General features: G+C 45.9%; 1 protein-coding gene across 1 annotated transcript in view; it reads right to left on the bottom strand.

Annotated features, from left to right (window-relative positions):
• The window catches only part of LOC145359643 (microtubule-actin cross-linking factor 1, isoforms 6/7-like), a 163,427-nt gene that overhangs the window by 22,683 nt on the left and 119,444 nt on the right, over positions 1-21,300 (bottom strand). Inside the window, exon 12 of the mRNA XM_080214354.1 lies at positions 10,581-10,762. Within this exon, the coding sequence (XP_080070480.1) occupies positions 10,581-10,762 (182 nt within the window). The remainder of the gene's footprint in view (positions 1-10,580; positions 10,763-21,300) is intronic.

Raw genomic sequence — 21,300 nt, 5'->3', positions numbered from 1 at the left:
ATCTGGGAGATTTTGCTACGGATTTGCAGCAGATGGAAAAGATTGAGTTTGTGGATATTAAGGTGGAGGATGTGTTAGAACTTTTGAATTCTATCAAGATTGATAAGTCGCCGGGACCAGATGGGATATACCCCAGGATACTGTGGGAGGCGAGGGAAGTGATTGCAGAGCCCCTGGCGATGATCTTTGCGTCGTCAATGGAGACGGGAGAGGTTCCGGAAGATTGGAGGATTGCGGATGTAGTCCCTATTTTCAAGAAAGGGAACAGAGATAGCCCGGGAAATTACCGACCGGTGAGTCTGACCTCAGTGGTTGGTAAGCTGATGGAAAGGCTTCTGAGGGACAAGATTTACGACCATTTGGAGAGGTTTGACGTGATCAGGAATAGTCAGCATGGATTTGTCAAGGGCAGGTCGTGCCTTACGAGCCTAGTTGAGTTCTTCGATAATGTGACTGAACACATTGACGAAGGAAGTGCCGTGGACGTGGTGTACATGGACTTCAGCAAGGCGTTTGATAAGGTCCCCCATGCAAGACTTCTTGAGAAGGTGAGAGGGCATGGGATCCAAGGGCCTTTGGCCTTTTGGATCAAGAACTGGCTTGCCTGCAGAAGGCAGAGAGTGGTTGTGGATGGGTCTTTTTCTGAATGGAGGTCAGTCACCAGTGGAGTGCCCCAGGGATCTGTTCTAGGACCCTTGCTGTTTGTCATTTTCATAAATGACCTAGATGAGGAAGTGGAAGGATGGGTAAGTAAGTTCGCTGATGACACGAAGGTCGGTGGTGTTGTGGATGGTCTGGAAGGATGGCAAAAGTTGCAGCAGGACATAAATAGGATGCAGGACTGGGCGGAGAAGTGGCAGATGGACTTCAACGTGGATAAATGCGTAGTCGTCCATTTTGGCAGAACCAACGGGATGAACGAGTACACTATCAAGGGCAGGAGTCTTGGTAGTGTTGAGGAGCAGAAGGATCTTGGGGTCTGGGTCCACGGGACTCTTAAATCGGCCTCGCAGGTGGAAGAGGTGGTCAAGAAGGCGTATGGTGTACTGGCCTTCATAAATCGAGGGATTGAGTTTAGGAGTCGGGAGGTAATGCTGCAACTTTATAAGACCCTTGTCAGGCCTCATTTGGAGTACTGTGCGCAGTTCTGGTCGCCTCACTATAGGAAAGACGTAGAAGCTGTTGAAAGGGTACAGAGGAGATTTACAAGGATGTTGCCTGGACCGGGAGGCATACCTTATGAAGTTAGGTTGAGGGAACTGGGTCTCTTTTCCCTGGAGAGACGTAGGTTGAGAGGCGACCTGATAGAGGTTTATAAAATGTTGAGAGGAATAGATAGGGTGGATTCTCAGAGGCTATTTCCCCGGGTTGAAATGGTCGCTACGAGAAGACACAGGTTTAAGGTGCGGGGAGGAAAGTACAGAAGTGATGTTAGGGGTAAGTTTTTCACTCAGAGGGTGGTGAGTGAATGGAATCGGCTGCCGTCAGTGGTGGTGGAGGCGAACTCGCTGGGGTCTTTTAAAAGACTTCTGGATGAGTATATGGGGTTTTATGGGATTGGGGGTTATAGATAGGTGTTGATGTGATCGGTGCAACTCGTGGGCCGAAGGGCCTGTTTGTGCTGTAGTGTTCTATGTTTTATGTTCTATGTTTATCTCTAATTGCAATGGGATCTTGATCAATTGGGCCAGTGGGCTAACGAATGGCCGATGGAGTTTAGTTTAGTTAAAAGTGAGGTGGTGCATTTTGGTAGATTGAACCAGGGCAGGACTTACTCAGTTAATGGAACTCATAGAACATAAAACCCTACAGTGCAGAAACAGGCCCTTCGGCCCATCAAGTCTTCACCGACTACAATCCCACCCAAGCCCTATCCCTATACATTTACCCACTAATCCCTCGAACCTACACATCCCTGGATACTAAGGGGCAATTTTAGCATGGCCAATCAACCTAACCCACACATCTTCGGACTGTGGGAGGAAACCAGAGCACCCGGAGGAAACATAAGAACATAAGAACATAAGAAATAGGAGCAGGAGTAGGCCATCTAGCCCTTCGAGCCTGCCCCGCCATTCAAAAAACCCATGCAAACATGAGAATGTGCAAACTCCACACAGACAGTGACCCAAGCAGGGAATCAAACCCAGGACCATGGAGCTGTGAAGCAGCAGTGCTAACCACTGTGCTGCCGTGCTGGCCCATGATACACGTGAAGTCATTCATTTATGGGCTGTATTTGTTCCTTGAAAAAGCTCCACTTTTCGTTTGTTCCCATACCTGACAGTAGTAGTAGAGGCAGGTACAATTTTGTCTTTTATAAAGCATTTGGACAGTTATATGGGTAAGATGGATATAGAGGGACATGGGCCAAATACTGGAAATTAGGACTAGCTTAGGGATTTAAAAAAGGGCCGAATGGCCTGTTTCCATGCTGTACACCTCTATGACTGTACGACTCCCTTTATTAATAGTGGGCTTACATTAGTTACGCTCCAATCTGTAAGAACTATTCCAGAGTCCAAAGAATTTTGGAAAATAATCACCAATGGATCTACTATTTCCAGTGTCAGTTGTGAGTGGAGCTTAGGTGTAAGAAGGGTGAAATCACAATGTTAGGAGTGTACTGTAGACCTCCCAACAGCCCGCAGGAGACAGAGGAGCGGCTGTGCAATCACATACTGGAAAGGTGTGAAAAATGCTGAATATTGTGGTGAGTGAGTTTAATTTCCCCCATATTGACCAGGATGCATAGAATCAGAGAACCATGCAGCACGGAAGAGGCCCTTCAGTCCATCAAATCCACACCAACACATTGAAAACACCTGAACTCTCACCTCATCTCATCTGCCAGCACTTGGCCCATAGACCTGAATGTTGTGATGTGATAAATGTTCATCCAGATACTTTTCAAAGGATGTGAAGCAACCCGCCACTCCTTCCCTCCCAGGCAATGCATTCCAGACCTTCACCATCCTTTGGGTAAAAAAGTTTTTCCTCACATCCCCCGAAATCTCCTGCCCTGTACCTTGAACCTATATCCCCTTGTGACTCACCCTTCACTTCAGGGAAACAGCTGCTCCTTATCCACTCCGTCTATGTCTCTCATAACCTTGCATACCTTGATCAGGTCACCCCTCAGCCTTCTCTCCTTCAAAGGAAACAACCCAAGCCTATACAATCTCTCTTCATAACTTAAATGCTCCAACCCAGGCAACACCCTGGTTACAGGGGAGGTCATGATGTGGAGATGCCGGCATTGGACAGGGATAATCACAGTAAGAAGCCTCACAACATCACAACTTGCCTGGGCTTGCAAAAACTCACTAACTGTTCTGTCTGGAGACAATACACATCTCTTTAATTTGTGCTTAACGCTCTCTCCATTCACATTGTCTGTACCTTTAAAACTTGAGTACCTGTAAAGACTCGCATTCCAACCATTATTCTGTAAATTGAGTTTGTGTTTTTATATGTCCTGTTTGTGAACAGAGCTGCCACTCACCTGATGAAGGAGCAGCACTCTGAAAGCTTGAGGCTTGTGTTACCAAATAAACCTGTTGGACTTTAACCTGGTGTTGTGAGATTTCTTACGGGGAGGTCCCAGAAGATTGGAGAATAGACAATGCTGCTCCTTTGTTTAAGAAGGGTAGCAAGAATAATCTAGGTAATTATAGGCTGGTGAGCCTTACATCAGTGGTCAGGAAATTATTGGAGAGAATTCATCAAGACAGGATTTACTCCCACTTGGAAATAATTAGACGTATTGGAGAGAGGTGACATGGTTTTGTGAAGGGGAAGTCATGCCTCGTTAACTTGATCGAGTTTTTTGTGGGAGTGACAAAGATGATTGATGAAGGTAGGGCAATGGATATTGCATACATGGACTTCAGTAAGGTCTTTGATAAGGTCCCTCATGGCAGACTGGTGCAGAAGGTGAAGTCGGTTGTGATCGGAGGTGAATTGGCAAGACGGATAATGAACTGGCTTGGTCATAGAAGATGGGAATAGCAGTGGGAGGGTACATTTCTGAATGGAGGGCTGTGACAAGTGGTGTTCCTCAGTGATCAGCGTTGGGACCTTTTGCTATTTGTAATATATATAAATGAGTTGGACAAAAACGTAACTGGATTGATTAGTAAGTTTGCGGACAACACAAAGGTTGGTGGAATTGGGGATAGCGACGAGAACGATCAGGGAATGCAGCAGGACATAGATTGGTTGGAAACTTGGGCGGAGAGATAGCAGATGGAGTTTAATCTGGATAAATGTGAGATAATAAATTTTGGAGGATCTAATACAGATAGGAAATATACAGTAAATGGCATAACCCTTCACAATATTGATAGGCAGAGGGATCTGGATGTATAGGTACACAGATCACTGAAAGTGGTAACGCAGGTGAAGAAGATAGTCAAGAAGGCATATGGCATGCTTATCTTCATCAGCCAGTGCACTGAGTTTAAAAATTGGCAAGTCATGTTGATGCTTTATAGAGATGTGTTGAGATGTGTTGAGTATAGGGCTAACGGGAGGACTTTGAATAGAGTGGAGGAGCAGAGGGATCTAGGTGTATGTGTACATAGATCCCTGAAAGTTGGGAATCAAGTAGATAAGGTTGTTAAGAAGGCGTACGGTGTCTTGGCGTTTATTGGTAGGGGGATTGAATTTAGGAGTCGCAGCGTCATGTTGCAACTGTACACAACTCTGGTGCGGCCGCACTTGGAGTACTGTGTGCAGTTCTGGTCCCCACATTACAGGAAGGATGTGGAGGCTTTGGAGAGGGTGCAGAGGAGGTTTACCAGGATGTTGCCTGGTATGCAGGGGAGGTCCTATGAACATAGAACATAGAACATAGAACATTACAGCGCGGAACAGGCCCTTCGGCCCACAATGTTGCGCCGACCAGTCTTATTTCTAAAAAAAAAACATTGACCCACTAATCTAAACCAATCCCTTTTCATCCATAAACCTATCCACCAATCTCTTAAACGTGATTGGCCTCAGTGATCAGTGATTGGTGGATAGGTTTATGGACGAAAAGGGATTGGTTTAGATTAGTGGGTCAATGTTTGTTTTTTTTAAAAAATAAGACTGGTCGGCGCAACATTGTGGGCCGAAGGGCCTGTTCCGCGCTGTAATGTTCTATGTTCTATGTTTTAACCTTAGTTAGGCCACACTTGGAATATAATGTTCAATTCTAGTTGCCACACTACCAGAAGGAATGGAGGCTTTGGAAAGGGTACAGAAAAGATTTACCAGGATGTTGCCTGGTAAGGAGGACATTAGCTATGAGGAGAGGTTGGAGAAACTTGGTTTGATCTCACTGGAACAACGGAGGTTGAGGGGCAAACTGATAGAAATCTACAAGATTATGACAGGCATGGACAGAGTGGATAGTCAGAAGCTTTTCCCCAGGGTAGTGGAGTCAATTACTAGGGGGCAAAGGTTTAAGGTGTGAGGGGCAAGGTTTAAAAGAGATGTAAGAGGCATGTGTTTTACACAGAGGGTAGTGGGTACCTGGTACTCGCTGCCAGGTCAGGTTGTGGAAGCAAATTTGTTCATGAGTTTTAAGGAGCATCCTGACAAATACATGAATAGGACGGGAATAGATTGATATGGTCCCTTAAAGGGTAGGGGGTTTTAGTTCAGTCGGGCAGCATGGTTGGTGCAGGCTTGGACGGCCAAAGGGCCTGTTCCTGTGCTGTATTTCTTTTTCTTTTAGATCTCCTCTGCATTCCCTCCAGTGCAATCACATCCTTCCAATAATGTGGCAACCGGAACAGCACACAGTACTCCAGCTGTGGCCGCCTAAACAACTCCAACATGACTTCCCTGCTTTTGTAATCAGTGCCTCAACTGATAAAAGCAAGTGCCCCATATGCCTTTTTCACCACCCGACTAACATGCCCTTCCACTGATCTGTGGAAAACACATCAAGTTCCCTTTGTCCCACAAAACTTCCTCGTGTCCTACTATTCAAAGCACCAAAGAAGGAAGCCTTGCTGGATGCTCCTTACAAACTCTGCCTCATCCAAGCTCCTAGCACTAAGTGAATCCCAGTCAATATAGGAGAAGTTAAAATCTCCCATCACAACAACCCTGTTACTTTTACACCTTGCCAAAACCTGCCTACATATCTGTTCCTCTGTCTCCCGCTGACTATTGGGTCGCCTATAGTAAACCCCCAACGTTGTGACTACACTCTTCCTATTCCTGAGCTTTACCCATATTGCCTCACTGTTTGAGCCCTCTGAGATGTCCTCCCACAGTACAGCTGTGATATTCAAAATGGTCCCTCATGGCAGACTGGTGCAGAAGGTGAAGTCACACGGGATCAGAGGTGAGCTGGCAAGGTGGACACAAAACTGCCTCGGTCAAAAAAGAGAGGGTAGCAATGGAAGGGTACATTTCTGAATGGAGGGCTGTGACAAGTGGTGTTCCTCAGGGATCAGTGCTGGGACCTTTGCTGTTTGTAATATATATAAATGACTTGAAGGAAAATGTAATTCATTTGATTAGTAAGTTTGCGGACGACATGAAGTTTGGTGGATTTGTGGATAGTGATGAGGACCATCAGAGGATACAGCAGGAAATAGATCAGTTGGAGACTTGGGCAGAGAGATGGCAGATGGAATTTAATCCGGACAAATGTGAGGTAATGCATTTTGGAAGGTCTAATACAGATAGGAAATATACAATAAATGGCAGAATCTTTAAGGGTATTGAAAAGGCAAAGGGATCTGGGTGTACAGGTACACAGGTCACTGAAAGTGGCAATGCAGGCGGAGAAGGTAGTCAGGAAGGCATACGGCATGCTTGCCTTCATTGGCCAGGGCATTGAGTTTAAAAATTGGCAAGTCGTGTTGTAGCTTTATAGAACCTTAGTTAGGCCACACTTGGAATATAGTGTTCGATTCTGGTCACCACACTACCAGAAGGATGTGGAACCTTTGGAGAGGTTACAGAAAAGGTTTACCAGGATGTTGCCTGGTATGGAGGGCATTAACTATGAGGAGAGGTTGGAGAAACTTGGTTTGTTCTCACTGGAGCGACGGAAGTTGAGGGGCGATCTGATAGAAGTCTACAAAATTATGAGAGGCATGGACAGATTGATTAGTCAGAAGCCTTTTCCCAGGGTGGAAGAGTCAATTACTAGGGGGCACAGGTTTAAGGTGTGAAGGGCAAGGTTTAAAGGAGATGTACGAGGCAGATTTTTTACACAGAGAGTAGTGGATGCCTGGAACTTGCTGGTGGGGAAGGTAGTGGAAGCAGATACGATGGTGACTTTTAAGGGATGTCTTAACAAATACATGAATAGAATGGAAATAGAGGGATATGGTCCCCGGAAGGGTAGGGGGTTTTAGTTCAGTCGGGCACCATGGTCAGTGCAGGTTTGGAGGGCTGAAGGGCCTGTTCCTGTGCTGGAATTTTCTTTGTTCTTTGTTTCTGAAGAACCCCAATACCTCCTCCTTTTTGATCTCAGCAAGTCCTTCTCTTTGGTGAATACTGATGTTCATTTACTCATGTACTCATTTAATACCTCGCCTATTTCCTCTGGCTCCACACATAGATTCCCTCCCCTATCACTGACTACTTCCTTGTCAAATTACTCCTTCCAAAGTGTATCACCTCACACTTAGTGTAAGTAACTTAGAATTTTTTATTCATTTGTGGGGCATGGGTGTCACTGGTTGGGCCAGCATTTATTGCCCATCCCTAGTTGTCCTAGGAGGGCCGTTGAAAGTCAATCACATTGCTGTGGCTCTGGAGTCACATGTTGGCCAGACCGGGTAAAGACATCAGATTTCTTTCCCTAAAGGACACTCGTGAACCAGATGGGTGCAAATAGTGTGCCTAACCAGATAGTGTTTTATAATAAACTAACCCAACCAGATAGTGTTTTATAATAAACTAACCCAACCAGATAGTGTTTTATAACAAACTAACCCAACCAGATAGTGTTTTATAATAAACTAACCCAACCAGATAGTGTTTTATAATAAACTAACCTTTATCTTGGTTAAGTCTGAAGATTTGCCTCTAATTATTTTTTTAAAATCGAATCACCCACAAGTTAAAAGGGAGCTGTGTACAAACGTACAATTACATGCAACACTCTGAGGCCAAGTCCAGCCTTCCAATTTGGCCAACTCAGTCAGAGATGCTGCAACCAAAATCAAACAAAATATAATGGAAAAACTCAGCAGGTCTGGTGACATCTACAGAGAGAGAAATAGAGGTTATGTTTTGAGTCTCCGGGTGGGATTTTACGGCCTTGATTAATCCAAGACTGGAAAATCCCACCTGAGGTGAACAAATCTTCCCACTGTCCACCCCTCAACCGCTCCGATTTCAGTGGCGGGTGGAATGATAGAATTCCAGCCTGTACATGTGATGATATTATATCTTTAAGAAATGTTTGCATGTCATGTTTCTTGTGAAGGGACTGTTTTATATTTCAGCTCTGATTACGGCGCCACCTGCAGCCCACACACTGAGGCAGAATAACAGCTCATAATTTTTGGGTTGTTTGTTTTCATCTGAGCTAATGCATTTTCATTACTTTTAGGATTGTCCCCTGGGGTTTTGGAGTTGGGTTTAATTAGAATAATTGACAGGAGAAAGTCATGTGAATAGGCAGGGCTAAGCTTACAGAGTTACAAGCAGCAGCTGCTCCTTGTATTTCATTGGAGCAACAGAACTTTCTCTCTGGAAAATGAAGTCTGGGACCTGCTGGAAAATAGGTATTTCTCTTCAGAGGTCTACAAAAGGCAAGAGGTGTTTTCTTCCTCCCCCAACCCCTCCCCCCCTCTCATTTAGAGTTCTGCTGTGTGAAGGCAGATCTTCCCCTGGAGGATGCTGTCTGACAATCAGAAGACAGGTGTCTTTCTGTATCCGAGGTATTAAAAGACTTAAGGCCTACCAACCCATGTAAGCCTTTGCATTTTTGCTAACCGATTTTAAAGAGGAGTTTATGGCTATGGGGAATATTGCTTAAATTGGAACTAATAGAAATAGCTTGCAGTTATGAATTATATCTTTGTCATGTTTAAGTATTTCAATTGTTAAAAGTTATGCTAATTTTTGTTTGTTATTATTAAACTATGCTGTTAAATAAAGTTTGTTTTAATAAAAACTTCCTAATGGATCAATAGATTCACACCTGGAGTGAAACACCTTATGATCACACTAATGTCATAATGCCAAGATAAAAAACAGTTGGGGTATATATTAACCTTGAGGTTTCTGATCAAAATTGGGGGTCCTTTTGGGATTAAAATCTATAATTTGAAAGAAGCAGCCACACTTTCTCTCCCCCTCACTCTCTTTCTAAAAGTTGAAGTCTGGGACCTGCTAAAACATGGATATCTCTCTCTCCAGAGGTCTGAAAAAGACAAGAGGTGCTTCCTCACTCACTCTCTCACTGGGATTCTGCTGTTTAAGGACAGGTTTTTCTCCAGAGCCTGCTGTCTTCATGTCAGAAGTCAGGTATTTCTCAGTTTCCTCTGTTTAGAAGTGTTAAAAGGTTAGAAGACTAGTAACCCATATAAGACTGTGCATTTTGCTAAGTGATCCTGTCGAGAAGTTTACATCTTTGGGGATATTGCTTATATTGGAACTAATAGAAATAGCTGGCTGTAAAGAATTGTACCTTGTCATGTTTAAGTATTTCAATTAGTAAAAGTTATGACAATTCTTTCTATTATATTTTAACTGTGTTGCTAAATAAAATGTTTTTTTTACTAAAAGCCACCTAGTGGGTCACTGGAATCATACCTGGAGTGAACCATAAGAACATAACTAGGAGCACGAGGAGGCCATCTGGCCCCTCGGGTCTGCCCCACCATTCAATATGATCATGGTTGATCTGTTCATGGACTCAGCTCCACCTACCCACCCGCTCACCATAACCCTTAACTCTTTTACTGTTCAAAAATGTATCTATCCTTGCCTTAAAAACATTCAATGAGGTAGCCTCAACTGCTTCACTGGGCAGGGAATTCCACAGATTCACAAACCCTTTGAGTGAAGAAGTTCCTCCTCAACTCAGTCCTAAATCTGCCTTCCCTTATTTTGAGGCTATGCCCCCTAGTTCTAGTTTCACTGCCAGTGGAAACAACTTCCCTGCTTCTGTCTTATCTATTCCCTTCATAATCTGCCACTCCTAACCCTACCTGACCTCTTTTCGACTCTGCACCTAAAGTAAGATGGTTGACTCTTAACTGCTCTCTAAAATAGTCAGTCAGTTGTCAAGAAGGCACCTTCTTCGGACAATTAGGGGGTGGACAATAGATGCTGACCTGGCCTGATATCTTCTTACATAGCACAGTACAGAGTTTTCCTTGATAACTTTTCTGAAAATATTTTTCTATCTTCAAAATAGTAAATAAATGCAACCCTGTATTTGTTAGTTCAGCTGCTTACGACAGACTTGTACCAATGGGAGTGTAATTAAGCAAGAAATTCACTTGTCATTCGCTCTGATGGTCACAGGTTGATTGAAAGAGTTTAACGCGAAGGAACGCTGTGTGCAGTTCTCATTGTCAATTTCAGCATTACAACTCACAGAAACATACCTTGGTTGGCAGCGGGCTGTTGGGTGCTGAGCTGTAGGAGGCCACACTCGAACTATTTCTACTGGGAGATGCTTCCTGGGAATGGGATTGTGTCTGATTTCCAGTGGATTTCAAGGAGCAAATTCCAAAGCTGTCAGGTGCCAAGTACTTCCCTCTAATTTTAAGATTGGTTCGACCTTTCACTATTCAAATAGAGATACATTATTAACAAAGCAAAAAATATCATCATTTGAATTACAATCAACCATAGAACACTACAGCACAGAAATAGGCCCTTTGGCCCTTCTTATCTGTGCTGAACCATTTTTCTGCCGAGTCCCACTGACCTACACCTGGGCCATATCCCTCCACACTCCCCTCATCCATGAACCCATCCAAGTTTTTCTTAAATGTTAAAAGCGATCCCACATTCACCACTTCATCCGGGAGCTCATTCCACACTCCCACCACTCTCTGTGTGAAGAAGCCCCCCCAATGTTCCCTTTAAACTTTCCCCCCTTCACCCTTAACCCATGCCCTCTAGTTTTTTTCTCCCCTAGCCTCAGTGGAAAAAGCTGCTTGCATTCTCTCTATTTATACCCATCATAATTTTATACACCTCTATCAAATCTCCCCTCATTCTTCTACACTCCAGGGAATAAAGTCCTAACCTGTTCAATCTGTCTCTGTAACTCAGCTTCTCAAGTCCCGGCAACATCCTTGTGAACCTTCTCTTCACTCTTTCAACCTTATTAATATCCTTCCTGTAATTAGGTGACTAAAGCTATACAGAATACTCTAAATTCGGCCTCACCAATGTCTTATACAACCTCACCTTATACAACCTTATACAACCTTATACAACATTCCAACTCTTATACTCAATACTTTGATTTATGGGCGTGTATGGGGTGTCAGGGAGGGGTAATACCTTTGGTGGGGGAACATGTTGTGTCCTTTCAGGGCGGTTTGTCCATCTTTGGTCCCCACCTGCCACTCAGCTCTCACCTGTGGCTCCCTGTAGCTGTTAGCATGCGACAGCGGCCACACCCCGGGCAACGGCCTTGACAAGCCGGCTAAACCAGGTGAGGGTAGCCGATGGGTCTCAACCCTCAGCGAGATAGGGAGATGTCTAACCCAGCATGTGAAGACAGAATCCGGCAGATTGAGCAGAAGAGATCAATGGAAGGTCCAAAGATCAAGAAGGTAGTCTCTGCAAGTGTCATAAGAACATAAGAAATAGGAGCAGGAGTAGGCCATCTAGCCCTTCAAGCCTGCCCCGCCATTCAATAAGATCATGGCTGATCTGTCGTGGCTCAGTTCCACATTCCCGCCCTCTCCCCATAACCCTTAATCCCCTCTCTTATCAAAAACCCATCAACCCGCGTCTTAAAAATATTTAGCGAGGTAGCCTCCACCACTTCAACAGGCAGAGAATTCCAGAGATTCACCACCCTTTGAGTGAAGAAGTTCCTCCTCAACTCCGTTCTAAACCACCCCCCTTTATCTTGAGGCTGTGCCCCCTAGTCCTACTATCCTTTCTGAGCGGGAAGAGTCTCTCCACCTCTATCCTATCCATCCCATTCATCATCTTATACGTCTCAATGAGATCTCCCCTCATTCTTCTAAACTCTAACGAGTACAAGCCCAGTTTATTCAGCCTCTCCTCATAGCTCAACCCCCTCAACACCGGCATCAGCCTAATAAACCTCCTCTGCACTCCCTCCAAGGCCAAAATATCCTTGCGTAAGTACGGCGCCCAAAACTGCACACAGTACTCCAGCTGCGGCCTCACCAATGCCCTATACAGCTGCAGCAAGACCTCCCTACTTTTATATTCAATCCCCCTCGCTATGAAGGCCAGCATCCCATTCGCCTTCCTGACCACCTGCTGCACCTGCAAGCTGGGTTTTTGCGACTCATGCACAAGGACCCCGAGATCCCTCTGCACCGTCGCCTGCTGCAGTTTTTCGCCACGTAAGTAATAATCCTTCCTACCGTTCTTCCTACCAAAGTGGACCACCTCACACTTGCCAACATTAAATTCCATTTGCCATTTCCTGGCCCATTCGCCCAGCCTACCTAGATCCTTCTGCAGACTCTCCACACCCTCCGCACAATTTCGTGGAACATGAAGAGCAGGACAAGACACAGAAGACGTCCTGGTCATCCACTGCACCTAGTCCCACCTCCCGCCGTCTTGACTCTTGTCTTGCCACTGGATCTAGATGGGAATTGGGAAGAGAGAGTGAGGCTGATGCTGCGCAACTCTCCCTCACTTTAATCCAAATCAAGGGCTAGTCTCGACACCATTATCTTCATCATCAGTGTCCTGTTCAGCCCTTGAAGCCCCGTGGCGATGGGCGAGTGGCAAAGCAGCAGGTGTGGATACACTGGGAGCTGTAGTCAAAGAGCAAAGAACAACACAGCACGGGAAACAGGCCCTTTGGCCCAACAAGCCCGCGCCGTCATGGACCTGCACATAGGCGGCTCAGGTCTAATGGTCATTTCTCACTGAGCGAAGCAGCAGTGGAGCTCAGCGTCTACCTGGGTGACTGAGCAGTCCTCTGCAGGAACGTACTGCTCACCTCCGTAGAATGAGGAAGAGGCCAGAAAAGGTGCCCTAAACATTGCCTGCTTCACTACACCCTGGCCAGTTTACCGTGACTGGCGGTGATCCCATCTTGCGATCGAACAAACAAAATAAAACACAAGGTGACACTGCTCACCATTGGCACTTGGAACGTGCGCACACTTTTGCGCAACCCTACAGTAGACAGACCAGAGACAAGAACAGCCTTAGTTGCCAGAGAGCTTGCAAAATACAACATTGACATTGCAGTCCTGAGCGAAACTCGTCTTGCCAACGTAGGCCAGTTGACTGAAACTGGAGGTGGATAAATTTTTTTCTGGAGCGGTCATGGCATAAGAACATAAGAACATAAGAAATAGGAGCAGGAGTAGGCCATCTAGCCCTTCGAGCCTGCCCCGCCATTCAATAAGATCATGGCTGATCTGTCGCTGCTCAGTTCCACTTTCCCGCTTTCTCCCCATAACCCTTAATCCCCTCTCTTATCAAAAACCCATCAACCCGCATCTTAAAAATATTTAGCGAGGCAGCCTCCACCACTTCAACGGGCACAGAATTCCAGAGATTCACCACCCTTTGAGTGAAGAAGTTCCTCCTCAACTCCGTTCTAAACCGCCCCCCCTTTATCTTGAGGCTGTGCCCCCTAGTCCTACTGTCTTTTTTGAGCGGGAAGAGTCTCTCCACCTCTATCCTATCCATCCCATTCATCATCTTATAAGTCTCAATGAGATCTCCCCTCATTCTTCTAAACTCTAACGAGTACAAGCCCAGTTTATTCAGCCTCTCCTCATAGCTCAACCCCCTCAACTCCGGTATCAGCCTAGTAAACCTCCTCTGCACTCCCAGTGATGAACGTCATGATGCTGGAGTTGGATTCGCCGTCAGGAGTCACCTTGTTCGGAAACTTGATAGTCTACCCAAGGGTGTGAACGACCAGCTTATGACATTACAGCTTCCGCTACATAACAGGAGTCAAACCACCCTGATCAGCGCCTATGCCCCCACAATGAATGACCCGGATGAGATGAAAGACAAGTTCTACGAAGAACTAGACGCCCTACTATCTGCAGTGAGCAGTACCGACAAGCTGATCTTGCTTGGCGATTTCAATGCAAGAGTAGGGTGTGACTCTGCAATCTGGCAGGGAGTCATTGGGAGGCATGGAGTGGGCAAGTGTAACAGTAATGGCCTACTCTTAATGAAGACCTGTGCAGCACACGACCTCCTCATCACCAACACAACCTTCCGTCTGCCTACCTGTAACAAGACCTCCTGGATGCACCCCCGCTCTAAGCACTGGCATCTTATCAACTATGTCATTGTCAGGAGAAAAGACAGGCAGGATGTCAGAGTGACCAAGGCCGTGTGTGATGCTGACTGCTGGACAAATCACAGGCTCATTGTCCCCAAAATGAGGCTCCGCATCAGACCCAAGAGACGACCACAAGGAAGTAAAGATATGAAAAGAATCAATGCGGCCAAGCTAAAGAACCCCAGCATCGCTTCAGCACTGGCTGAAGATTTAGAAATCAAGCTTGCTGACCTACACCTCACAGGCAGCACTGAGGACGACTGGGAACGCTTCAGGGATGCTATCCATACATCTGCATTGAAGACGCTCGGGCCCTCCACCCGCAAGCAGCATGATTGGTTTGATGAGAATGATGAGGAGATACGGCTCTACTTGTTGAAAAGCACCGTTTCCATCAGGCCTGTCAGAATGACCCATCTTCAGCTGCCAAGAAAAATGCTTTTACCAGTGCTCGCAGGACAGTCCAGAATAAACTGCGTAAAATGCAGGATGCCTGGCTGAGCTCCAAGGCAGATGAAATACAGAGATATGCTGACAGAAACGACTTGAAATGGTTCTATGAAGCCCTCAACGCTTGTACTCGTTAGAGTTTAGAAGAATGAGGGGAGATCTCATTGAGACTTATAAGATGTTGAATGGGATGGATAGGATAGAGGTGGAGAGGCTCTTCCCGCTCAAAAAAGACAGTAGGACTAGGGGGCACAGCCTCAAGATAAAGGGGGGGCGGTTTAGAACGGAGTTGAGGAGGAACTTCTTCACTCAAAGGGTGGTGAATCTCTGGAATTCTCTGCCCGTTGAAGTGGTGGAGGCTGCCTCGCTAAATATTTTTAAGATGCGGGTTGATGGGTTTTTGATAAGCGAGGGCATTAAGGGTTATGGGGAGAGGGCGGGAAAGTGGAACTGAGCCGCGACAGATCAGCCATGATCTTATTGAATGGCGGAGCAGGCTCAAAGGGCTAGATGACCTACTCCTGCTCCTATTTCTTATGTTCTTATGTTCTCTCTACAGACCTCAATCTCTCGGGACATCCCCCTCCTGAGTACAGATGGTACAACTCTCATTACAGATAAGGCTCAGGTCCTGCAGGGATGGGCTGAACACTTTGAAGCCATCCTCAACCGACCGTCATCTATTAACGATGAGGCAATAGACAGGATTCCCCAGGTTGATATCAACAGCGCCATGGATGACCCACCGGTAGTAGCCGAAGTCACAAAAGCTGTCAGCCAGCTATCCAATGGCAAAGCCCCAGGGGCAGATGCCATACCCGCAGAGATCTACAAAGCTGCTGGTCCTGTACTTTTCAAGAAGCTCACCGAGTTGTTCCAGTCCTTTTCGAAGCAAGGATCCATTCCTCAGGAACTTAAAGATGCTTCCATCGTACACCTCTACAAGAGGAAGGGCAATCGGCAAGTATGCAACAACCACCGAAGAATCTCGCTGCTCTCCATCACAGGAAAATCCCTGGCAAGAGTCCTGCTAAATCGTCTGGAGCTGGACCTGTTTCCAGAGTTACAGTGCAGCTTCCGCAAAGGTAGTGAGACATGATTTTTGCTGCGCGCCAACTTCAGGAGAAGTGTCAGAAGCAGAATCGTGAGCTCTACACAACATTTGTTGACCTCGCAAAAGCCTTCGACACTGTAAGCTGACAAGGCCTGTGAAGGAACATGTCAAAGTTCAGCTGCCTCCCCCAGATTCATTCAGATGGTGCACCAGTTCCATGATGGCATGATGGCCAGTGTACTGGATGGCAAAGAGTCCTCTGAGGCATTCCCAGTCACCAATGGTGTCAAACAGGACTGTGTGCTCGCACCCACACTGTTCAGCATGATGTTTACTGCCATGCTGAATGATGCCTTCCAGGACAGTGTTGCTGGAATCAGCCTCAAGTACAGAGTGGATGGGAAGCTTTTCAACCTGAGGAGACTTCAAGCTATTACCAAAGTGAAGGAGACTGTTCTGAAAGATTTCCTCTTTGCCGATGACTGCGCCCTGTATACTGGCTCAGAGCCAGAGATGCAAGTCAGTACGGACAAATTTTCCACGGTTTGTGACAACTTTGGACTCACCATCAACATTAAAAAGACCGAAGTCAGGCACTAGCCTGTTCCTCATGCACCGTACACAGAACCCATAATCACAATCATAGGGCAGAAATTACAGGCAGTGGACCAGTACATTTATCTTGGCAGCACCCTCTCCCATGCAGTGACTATTGATACAGAAGTTAACTGCAGAATAGCAAAGGCAAGTTCTGCTTCTGGTAGACTGCGCTCCACTGTATGGGAACATCGAGGAATCAGCCCAGCAACAAAACTGAAGGTCTACAGCATTGTGGTACTCACTACCCTCCTGTATGCCTGTGAAACGTGGACTGTGTATCGAAGGCATGCAAGACAGCTCAATCATAGAACAGAGAAAATAGAACACTACAGCACAAACAGGCCCTTCAGCCCACAAGTTGCACCGATCACATCCATACCTACCAAGCCACAGAACTATCTGTAACTCCCAATGCCATTAGATCCCATATACTCATCCAGAAGCCTTTTAAAAGACCCCAGCAATTTCGCCTCTACCACCACTGACGGCAGCCGATTCTACTCACTCACCACCCTCTGAGTGAAAAACATACTCCTAACATCTCCTCTGTATTTGCTTCCCAGCACCTTAAACCTGTGTCCTCTCGTAGCGACCATTTCAGCCCTGGGAAATAGCCTCCGAGAATCCACCCTATCTATTCCTCTCAACATTTTATAAACCTCTATCAGGTCGTCTCTCAACCTTCGTCTCTCCAGGGAGAAGAGACCTAGCTCCCTCAACCTATCCTCATGAGGCATGCCTCCCAATCCAGGCAACATCCTTGTAAATCTCCTCTGCACCCTCTCAATAGCTTCCACATCCTTCTTGTAGTGAAGTGACCAGAACTGTGCACAGTACTCCAAGTGGGGTCTGACAAGGGACTTATAAAGTCCCATGACTTGTCTTCGCTGAATATTACGCATCAGATGGCAAGACAAAGTACCAAACACTGAAGTTCTCTCTCGTGCAAGTCTACCATCAGTCCACACACTGCTGATGAGAGCGCAGACCCGGTGGGAAGGTCATGTCATCCATATGCCAGACGAGTGCATACCCAAGCAGCTCCTTTTTGGGGAACTCTCTGCTGGAAGACACTCGCATGGAGGGCAGAAGAAACGTTACAAAGCCACACTCAAGGCCCCCCTGAAGTCGCTTGACATTGACATGACCACCTGGGAAATGCTGGCACAAAGCTGCCCTACCTGGCACTGCCTCATCCACAAAGGCTGTCAAGCTCACGAAGCAAGGTGTATTGCTGAAGCACAACTTAAGCACGAGCTGCGCAAGTCCAGATCCACCAGCGCAACAACTACAGTGTCTACACAAGCCTATCCAGTATGTGCCAGGACAATCCGTGCCGGAATTGGCCTGATAAGTCGTCTTCGGACACACGGCAACCAGCCTCAAAATGACTAATGGTGTCGAGGTCTCATTGATGACGATGGACAAACAACAACTTTGATTTATAAAGTTCCAAAAGCACTCTATGACTCTGTCTACCTGGGAATTATGTATCTGTATTCCCAAAACCCTTTGTTCTACTACACTCTTTAGTGTCCTACCATTTCGCTGGTGGGTGTGGTCTATAGGCCCCCAAATAATAACTTTGAGGTGGGGCGGGCTACAAACAAGCAAATAATTGATGCATGCAGAAACGGAACAGTGATAATTATGGGGGATTTTAATCTGCGTGTTGATTGGTTGACTCAAGTCACATGCGGTGGGCTTGAGGAAGAGTTCTTGGAATGCTGTCGGGATAGTTTCCTTGAACAGTATGTAACGAAACCTACAAGGGAGCGAGTTATCTTAGATCTGGTACTGTGTAACAAGGCAGGTAGAATTAGGGATCTTCTTGTGAGGGATCCTCTTGGGACGAGTGATCATAGTATGGTTGAATTTCTGATGTAGATGGAGGATGAGAAAGTAGGGTCCCGAACCTGTGTCCTTTGTTTGAACAGAGGGGAGTACGATAGGATGAGAGAGGAATTGGCGAACGTAGATTGGAGGTGCAGATTGGTTGGTAGGACGGCTGAGGAACAGTGGAGGATTGTTAAGGAGATCTTTTTCGGTACTCAGCAGAAATATATTCTGATGGTAAAGAAGGACTGTAAGAAAAGGGATAACCAGCCGTGGTTATCTAAGGAAATAAAGGAGAATATTAAATTAAAAGCCGATGTGTTCACAGCGGCTAAAAATAGTGGGGAATTAGAAGATTGGGAAAGATTTAAAAAAACAACAAAGAATGAACATAAGAACATAAGAAATAGGAGCAGGAGTAGGCCTTCTAGCCCTTCGAGCCTGCCCCGCCATTCAATAAGACCATGGCTGATCTGAAGTGGATCAGTTCCACTTTCTTGCTTTCTCCCCATAACCCTTAATTCCCTTGCCTACCAAAAACCTATCTACCCGTGTCTTAAATATATTTAGCGAGGTAGCCTCCACCACTTCAACGGGCAGAGAATTCCAGAGATTCACCACCCTTTGAGTGAAGAAGTTTCTCCTCAACTCCGTTCTAAACTGCTCCCCCTCTTATCTTGAGGCTGTGCCCTCTAGTCCTGCTGTCCTTTCTGAGCGGGAAGAATCTCTCTACCTCTACCCTATCCATCCCCTTCATTATCTTATACGTCTCTAAGATAAGATGACTAAGAAAGCGATAAAGAAAGGAAAGATAGACTATGAAGCCAAACTAGATATAAAAAATGATAGTAAACGTTTTTACAAATATATAAAGAAGAGGAGGCTGGCTAGAGTGAATGTTGGGCTCTTGGAGGATGAGAGGGAGGATTTAGTGGTGGGTAACGAAGAAATGGCTGAGACTTTAAAGGTTTTTGTGTCAATCTTCACAGAGGAGGACACAAATAGCTTACCGAATATTAAAGATAGAACGATGGTAGGAGGAGGTCCTTAATGCGATTACTGTCACTAGAGAGGTAGTGCTTGATAGACTAATGGGACTGAAGGTAGGCAGGTCCCCAGGACTGGATGGAATGATCCCAGGGTTCTGAAAGAAATGGCAGAGGTGATAGTGGATGCCTTAGTAATTATTTATCAAAATTCGCTGGACTCTGGGGAAGTGCCGGAGGATTGAAAAACAGCTAATGTTACGCCGCTGTTTGAAAAAGGTAGCAGACAAAAGGCAGGGAATTATAGGCTGGTTAGCTTAATGTCCGTAATTGGAAAAATGCTAGAATCCATCATCAAAGAAGAAATAGCAAGACAGCTAGAAAAGAACGGTTTGATCAAGCAGACGCAGCATGGATTCGTGAAGGGGAAGTTGTGTTTGACGAATTTATTGGATCTCTATGAAGATGTGACTAGTGCGGTAGACAGAAGGGAACTGGTGGATATGGTGTTTTTAGATTTCCAGAAGGCGTTCGATAAGATGCCTCACAAAAGGTTGCTGCAGAAGGTTAGGGTGCACGGAGTTGGGGGTAAGGTGTTAGCATGGATTGAGGATTGATTATCTAACAGGAAGCAGAGAGTTGGAATCAATGGGTGCTTTTCTGCTGGGCAGTTGGTGACTAGTGGAGTGCCGCAGGGTTCGGTGCTGGGGCCTCAACTATTTACCATTTTCATAGACGATCTGGAGGAGGGGCCTGAGTGTAGGGTAACAAAATTTGCTGATGACACGAAGATGAGTGGAAAAGCAAATTGCGTGGAGGGCGTGGAAAGTCTGCAGAGAGATCTAGATAGGCTGAGTGAGTGGGCGAGGACCTGGCAGATGGAGTATAACATTAGCAAATGTGAGGTTATCCACTTTGGTAGAAATAATAGTAGGAGGGATTATTATTTAAAGGGTGAAAAGCTGCAGCATGCTACAGCGCAGAGGGACCTGGAGGTCCTTGTGCACGAATAGCAAAAACTCAGTCTGCAGGTGCAGCAGGTGATCAAGAAGGCGAATGGAATGTTGGCCTTTATAGCGAGGGGGATAGAATATAAAAGCGGGGAGGTCTTGCTGCAACTGTACAGGGCACTGGTGAGGCCGCAGCTGGAGTACTGTGTGCGGTTTTGGTCCCCGCATTTGCGGAAGGATGTATTGTCCTTGGAGGGAGTACAGAGGAGGTTCACCAGGCTGATACCGGAGATGAGGGGGTTAGCTTATGAAGAGAGATTGAATAGACTCGGTCTGTACTCGTTAGAGTTGCGAAGGCTGAGGGGAGATCTTATAGAGACTTACAAGACAATGAAGGGGCTAGATAGGTAGAGAGATTCTTCCTGCTTAGAAAGGATACCAGAACGAGAGGGCACAGCCTCAAAATAAGGGGGGGCCAATTTAGAACAGAGTTGAGGAGGAACTTCTTCACTCAAAGGGTGGTGAATCTCTGGAATTCTCTGCCCATTGAAGTGGTGGAGGCTGCCTCGTTGAATATATTTAAGTCACAGGTGGATCGATTTCTGATAGACAAGGGAATTAAGGGTTATGGGGACAAAGCGGGAAAGTGGAACTGATCCACTTCAGATCAGCCATGATCTTACTGAATGGCAGGGCAGGCTCGAAGGGCTAGATGGCCTACCCCTGCTCCTATTTCTTATGTTCTTATGTTCTTATATTTACCATGTATGTCATACTTTGGTTTGTCCTTCCAAAGTGCAATACCTCACACTCGTCTGCATTAAACTCCAAACAAGGGATTTAAGAAATGCTCATATAGAGAAAGGGAACAGTATCATTATTCTGAATGTTACCAGCCTTCTGGAGATGAACTGAAGGGCTCGTACCATGGTGCTGGTGAGCATCAAGAGGGGGAACTGACAT

Source organism: Carcharhinus amblyrhynchos, chromosome 2 (genome assembly GCF_965287045.1).
Source record: "Carcharhinus amblyrhynchos chromosome 2, sCarAmb.v2.hapA, whole genome shotgun sequence".
NCBI lineage: Eukaryota > Metazoa > Chordata > Chondrichthyes > Carcharhiniformes > Carcharhinidae > Carcharhinus > Carcharhinus amblyrhynchos.
Note: the sequence above shows the minus strand (reverse complement) of the source record. Positions and strands in the feature narration are given on the sequence as shown.